Source organism: Thalassophryne amazonica, chromosome 4, assembly GCF_902500255.1.
Source record: "Thalassophryne amazonica chromosome 4, fThaAma1.1, whole genome shotgun sequence".
NCBI classification, from domain to species: domain Eukaryota; kingdom Metazoa; phylum Chordata; class Actinopteri; order Batrachoidiformes; family Batrachoididae; genus Thalassophryne; species Thalassophryne amazonica.
Genome location: NC_047106.1, coordinates 38,412,817 through 38,420,020, shown reverse-complemented (window position 1 = coordinate 38,420,020; position 7,204 = coordinate 38,412,817). Strand labels below are relative to the sequence as shown.

The window sequence follows — 7,204 nt, the reverse complement described above, 5'->3', positions numbered from 1 at the left end:
TTAAACCTATCTTCAATAGTTATGCCTCTCATCTGTTTCTCCCCAGCTCCCACCCACTGATCAAAAGTTGACGTAATGAGCAGCAGATGTTAAGAGGATGTTTAGTCAAGCATGACATGATTTAGGGACAGCTGAAGGGAGGACGGGGAGTCGTAATGTTCTTCAGTACCTGTACCAGAGGCCATTGATGCACAGCAATCATTTTCAAAAACTCCAGCCAAAAGTCATTTCAAATTTCTTTAGCACAGTAACGTTTTTTTTTTGTTGTTTTTTTGTTTTTTATGATAGATTTGTTTGTTCTGCACAATTGCTCATGAGTGCAAAATTGTCCATGTATGGATGTCTTGTTGAAGTGCTGTTCCCTCTCTACAAGAGTTAGGGTACCAGTCTGGAAGGGAGGCATCTTAGAGAGAAAACCCATGACTGCTGAGGAACACAGCTGGGTTTTAAGGTTTCATAGTCAGGTTTGTCCATCTCCCATGTTTTTTCTTTGTTTTTTTAGGTTACATTTTCGAGATTCTTCCATATAAGACTCTGCAGCATAGTTTTCATGTCCCACGTGACATTATCTTCCACTGCTCAAATGGCATCTTGTCCTTTTTCACTTTTTGATAAGAAAGCATTTTTGATGTTTCCAACGCACAGGTTTATATCCAAGCTTCCACATGCATGTGCATATCTATTGATCTGTGTGTAGGTTTCCTGCATATTCCACAGGTTCCAATCCAGCCTTAAGGAATAGCCACATGTCCTGTCCTTTCTACGTGACTTACAAACTTGTCTCTCTTAGAAACATGGTCCCAATGCTGTATGAGACTTTTCTCATAGAAGCTGGGGGCACAGAGCGGGAGCTGGTTAAAGAGGCGTGACTGTGAGAGGTTCCCGCCTCTAGGAAGTAACATGTTCCGGGAATCTCTTTGGGAAAATTCTCTGGGAGGTCCAGGCGAGAACGTGGGAAGAATGAAAACGTACAATCGTCTTTTAGCAACCTGGTAAGAACAGAAAAAGGACAAATACGTGAGAAAACACAAAAGTTAAAGTATGTGGCTGAGTATAAAGAAGCAGTGGTGGTTTTGGAAATAAAAGAAACTGACAAACAAGCTCATCTCAAGAAGAGGTGCCCAAGTTCTTTCCTTTGAGGATCCACTAATTAATTGAGATGGAGGACGATGGACCAAAAGTAAATGTTAAGGCCCCATCACACAGCACAAATGAGCACAAATTAAGCCAAATCAGGACCGAATGGGTAAAAAAGCCAAACTTCGAGGCGCAGCTGTGTATGAATGCCATTCAAATGCCCAAAATGTGTGCCGAAGCTGCCTCGAATGATTCGGCCACATTCGCAGGGTTCTCAGGATTTTTTCTCAGCGTAACGGGATGGAAAACTCACTTTAAGAAGCCGGGGGTTCAGGGACTGCTTAAGCTTCGACCCCACTGAAGGTTTTGCTTTATGGGCTTATAAAGGCCCTTTTTTTTTTTTTGGTGTTTTTTTTTTAAACTTCAAAATGTAGAGTAATTAATCTTGAAGTTAAAAAAACTTGTAAGGATTTTCTATAGTAAACTGCTGTGTATAAATTAGCTCCTGTGCAGTGACACACATTTCTACACTCTTCCATGTTTTGGTGTGATGCTTTGTTTCTTTTGTCTTTAAAGTAAAGGTGCACTGACATGAGCATGCCTGAGACTCACGCAATAGCACGAACTGTGTCGTGATGATCCCACCTGCTGTGTTCACAGCTGGCCGCCTTTCTTTGTTCTGCCGGATGCCACATGCTCTGTGCTGGATGCTGCGTATATAAAATAATTATTTTGTGGCGGATTAATCTTTTTTTTTTTTTTTTTTGCAAATTGGCCATTGAAAAAGGCTCTAATCCCTTCCTGAATCACAGAGGAGGTTGCAGTCAGAGCTGTTTGTGTGCACACGCGGGTGTAACAAGCTGCAGAAAGCATTTTGAGCCATCTAAAAAGGTCATTATTTGTCTTGTTTACATTGTCATGGCTTGATAAAACAGTTGCGTGTTCTTTCCTTCTTGTCTGCAGCTGTTAAAGTATGTTTATAACAGATTTAACTTCTTGTTATAATACTTCAGATGAGCTGCACTCTGATGCAATCCGCTGATGTCACCACTCACTCTGTTCACTTCACTTGACGAGCTGCACGTAGCGTTGGAGATTAGATCGCACCACATAGCACGACATTTGTGCATGAAAGATTTTTTGAACATTTCAAAATTCTCTGTGCGCAATAGCACGCACCGGTGCCCCTCTGGCATCCTGTCTGCACCAGTTAAAGACGAGTTTACTCTCCAGCACAACACAGGTCAAGATGTGTCGTGAAGCAAAGGCATGCTCGTGTCAGTCCACTTTTAGGCTGTAACAAAGATAAAAAAAACTATGGCTTTACTTAAAATTTTCCCTCAAAATGCAGGCAACAGTGTTTCAGAGAGATATAAACTGTTGCTTTGGCCCCGGTCTCCCCTACAATACTTGTGCCTGGAGCGCTGCTGCACGGCTGTGCTCAGACTGGAGCGCTGAGACTATGACATCGGGATAAGTTCTCCCCAACGGAACGGAGGCTGTCTCATTTTGGGGGAAACAGTTTTGGTTGGCTGTAGTTTGTCTGTTTTACAATGTTTGGAAAGAGGTGTCATTTGATTTAAAATGCAGATTCATTTTGAAGTTACTGATTGCAGAATGATCTGTCTTTCCATCTTTACTTGGCAGAGAGCTGCAGCAAATCCCACAACACACACAGACACATGAAGCGGAGAATATTATCATTATTATTATTTTCATGAGGGACACTAACTTTAGTTTAGGAACCGCAGAAGCGGGAGATATTAAGGTTCCAGTCCACAGCAGAGAGCCGTGTTGCTGGCTGCCCCACAAAAAAAGGCACATTAATAATGAACGAATAAAAACTGTCCGTGTAAAGTGGTGGATGATTCTCACAGAAAAAGTGTCCCATTTAGAGACTTTAATCAGCAGAAAAGACAGAAATGGCTTTGATACAGGTTGATGAATAAATTGTGGATGCGCTACCTCTACATCAGAACCAGGGGCTCCACAATCAACTTAGAGAAATGATTATTTTCCCATTTCACACCCTCAAAAACAATATAACGACCCAACTGCAGTGTAATTTTTTATTATAACAGCATAACAGACCGTTACGCTGTTATAATGCTGGTGAGAACCCTGATTTGGCATGCACCAGCTCCCAAAACCAGGTTGAATGCAGCCGGAACACAGTACGAATATCCAGAGTGCAGGTCAAATGCGGCCAGAACACAGCACGAATCCCCACAATGCTGGCAGAATGCAGCAGGAATATGCAGAATGCACCTCGAATGCCGTACGTGTGTGGTCTGATCTCCACTCAAAGTTTGTGTGGAAGGCAAGCAAGGGGGAGGGGCATGGCAGAGCGAGCGCTGTGGTCCACTATCTTTTGATGACCTGCCATGTCTCACTGCTGGATTTAGAATGACAGACAACCTATGAACCGATTACATGTAAACTAGGGTCCCCTGAGTATCCCATTAGTGTAGTGCATGTGATGGCATGTGATCAGATTATTATGGTCATGATCTCACAGACATGCACACCCACAGCTGTTATTACCGGTAATAGACACCAGTCCATGGTGCATCGCAGTAAATCCATGATCAGGGGATCCTGGCTAACATACATCAATCCATATATTGGATAAAATATAAAATCCAGAGGAGAGGTAACACAGGTTCTGACATTAAAGCATTACACAGTGGCCACATGCCCCCCCCCCCCCCCCCCCCCCCATTGTACGTGCACCTCTCTCTCTCTCTCTTACTCTCCAGGAAATCAATCCATGTGCAGCAAAGTGATCAGATGATACTGCCTCACACACAAGCAATAAAACAATCAGATGATTCTGTCTCACACACAAGCAGCAAAGTGATCAGGTGATGCTACCTCACACATGAGCAGCAAAGCAGTCAGATGATACTGTGTCACACATGAGCAGCAATGATACTGCCTCACGCACGAGCAGCAAACGGAGCAGATGATTCTGCCTCACACACGAGCATAAAAGCAATCAGATGATACTGCCTCACGCACGAGCAGCAAAGTGATCACGATACTGCCTCACGCACGAGCAGCAAAGTGATCATGATACTGCCTCACGCACGAGCTGTGTGTCCCGCTGTCCAGCTGGATGGCACACGTTGTGTCACTGGGCTATGCATTTGGAGTCATATCAAAGGTAATTATTTATATTTGTTATATTGTAATGGCTTGTTAAAACAGCTGCATTTCCATTCCATCTTATGTGTTAATTAATGTATCTGCAGTATCATGAGTATTATAGATGTAACACCTTGTTCAGAGTCGCTGCGCTGCAGTGCACAGCGCCACTGAGATGCATTGACTCGCAGTGACACACGGTGTTTTCTGTTTGATTGCGCAATGTACATGTCTAGTTCACAAGATGACTGTGTGCCAGAGACTTTCCATACACAATATTTCCTGGTGGTGCTGTCCAGGACATGCAGGCAGGATTTGACATGCTTGAACATAGTGAATGTCTCTGGAGCACGATCAGGCTATTCTAAATGTTGTTTTGATGCATGAATATTTAGAACGCAGTCAGAATGCAGTTTGATGCCACCTCGACTGCCGTTCAAAATTTTTCCACCTTGAATGCACCCCGAGCTGGCTGCACGACTGTGCCCAAATGTTTTTAGTGCACTCAGAATGCTGTTGGAGGTTTTCAGGCCCTGATCCAGACCGGTTTAGACTGATGCAGTTGCATCAGTCAGATTTTTGTTGTGCATTGTTCGTCATCGGTAAAAAATAAAATCTCGAATAATCCCAAATAGTGCTGAACGTGTCCCCGTGGTGAACACAGCTTTTGATTTGATCCCACAATGCACCGCACAGGTGGATCAAAACAAACATAGCGTCAGTCCAGTCGAGTCGATGATCATGGCATCCAGGAAAAAAGTTGTGCAAGGAAAATTGGGCGCTTATTTCAGCAAGAAACGGTGAGTGGTTTATAAATAGTTTTCAGACAATAGTGTGGTTTGAAAGGCATTCCATGATGACTGAAATTACATTTTTGGTGGTTTTCTGACTAAAATCGTTGGTCGATCGATGGCCAAAACTTGGAAAAAAAACCCACTCGTTCAGTCGTTGTCGATTGTTGATGCCAATGATATCAGACATGCCACATGTATTGATTGTAAAAGTATTTAATTTATCCATAAATCATCATGGAAATATGCCTGGTTTAAGTGTATTTATGCCACACACACTTTCAGATCGTAAAACATTTTATTTATTTACTAAATACATGTATCTGAACGAAGGCACCCATTCGGTCACGTGGCATATGACACTTTACGATAATCAAAGAAATTAAATCATTGTTGACACACAGAACTTTCTTCATATTTTAAATACACTGTAAATTGGTAGTTATATTTTTCTTCTGGAGCGAATAAATACTATTAGAAATTAATTCTATAAAATTCCAAAAACTACACTGTAAATTTGTAGATCTATTTGTTTTTTCCCCTTCTGGAGCGAATAAATATTAAAAATAAATTCTATAAAATTCTAAAAACTACACTGTAAATCTGCATATCTGCTTTTCTTCTGGAGCAAATAAATCAATTCTGCAAAATTCTAAAACCTTGATTATTTTTAAATTAAGGGACATTCCACAGCCATGTGATACATGAATAAAATAAAATACGAATAAAAGAATGAAGATTATTGAATAACAAGACGTGTATGATTTTTGTTTTATCATTGGGCAAAAATGCATCTGTCAGATTTTCACTCTGGATTCAGCCCTGGTTTTCAATTGTGCGTCAACTTTGCCAGAATGAAGGTTGAATTTTCAGTTAGATGGCATTCAGGCCTATTCGCCCTCTAGTATGACCAGGGTGTTACTGTTGTATCGATTAAGAATAAGGAATTCTATTTTCTATATGTATGAGGGGTGATTGAGAAGTTTTGAGCCTGACCAAGAAAAAGTAGGGTGTAATTCTCCATCTTTTGCAGTCTGAGAAACCAACATTTCTCGATAATGTGTGAAGTTTTGACTCACTGGGTGCAATGTGCAAGTGCTAAATTCACATGATTTCTATTATTTGAATGTTTTTCTACTATGTACAAGTGCTAAATGCAGAGGTTTTTTTTTTGTTTTGTAACATGCATTTAGCCTACAGTGAACAATAGACATTTATTTCTACAGCTTCATGTCCTGAACACTGTATTTTCTATTTTTCTACATAATTTTTAGAGCCTGCTCAGTAGGGTTTTTAATTTTGATTGGCTCGGGGCACGATATGACAACATAGTTCAATTTTGAGCACAGATTGAACAGTTTTGAGGTGAATGTTTGGTTTTGCAAAAGAGTCTGGGGTTTTTGTGAATGTAGCTTGAAAATTGGGTTTTGTGTTCAAAGTTTAGAGAAAAGGAGAGAAACTTTGGAGAAATGTGTCTTAGCAATTGAGAAAAACTGGAAATGACACCACTCACTGATTTGGAGTTATGGTGTTTACAAACAGAGATGGACTGACTCATTCATTCATTCATTTAACAAATCACTCGCTACATTTTAGAAGGTTAATTTGGAAACATCCCTGTGCAAGAACAGCTTAATCTTTGTTGTAACATTGTTGTTTAATTTGAGATGAGATAAATTACCCATCACAGCGAACATAATTAGTCATTAGACGTTGAGACGAACACTGGGTGTGAGATGAACACGGGCAACAGATGACATGCTTTATGTGAAGTCAAGGACACATATTTATAGAGAGGATGTGCAAATTGATGTGTAATTACTCACAGGTACGTTGTGGGGCTGACGTTGATACACCTTGGTTTGCTCCCAGATTCAAACTTGCTGGCCAGCGTCACATTGTTCCCAAACAGGCAGTAACGTGGCATTTTAACCCCGACCACGCCTGCCAGCACAGAGCCAGTGTGGATACCTATTCTTAGCTACAGGAAGAAGAGAGGAATGAGGTGGTGGGAGGAGAATGAAGAGAAAGGAGAGAAAGTAATGAGCACATTTCAGCTTCCCCAGTATGATGGCTTGCTGTTTTCCTCTGTTGTATCATTAAGGAAAAGTCACAGTTTGGTGTGTGTGTGTGTGTGTGTGTGTGTGTGTGTGTGTGTGTGTGTGTGTGTGTGTGTGTGTGTGTGTGTG

At 41.3% G+C, this 7,204-nt stretch overlaps 1 protein-coding gene across 1 annotated transcript in view; it reads right to left on the bottom strand.

Moving 5' to 3' along the window:
- Nucleotides 1-435: 435 nt before the first annotated feature.
- gucy1a2 (guanylate cyclase 1, soluble, alpha 2) overlaps nucleotides 436-7,204 on the bottom strand; it is a 269,867-nt gene continuing 263,098 nt past the window's right edge. Inside the window, exons 8-9 of the mRNA XM_034169417.1 lie at nucleotides 6,842-6,996; nucleotides 436-989 (exon numbers count right to left, since the gene is read on the bottom strand). Of these exons, the coding sequence (XP_034025308.1) occupies nucleotides 770-989; nucleotides 6,842-6,996 (375 nt within the window). The 3' untranslated portion in view covers nucleotides 436-769. The remainder of the gene's footprint in view (nucleotides 990-6,841; nucleotides 6,997-7,204) is intronic.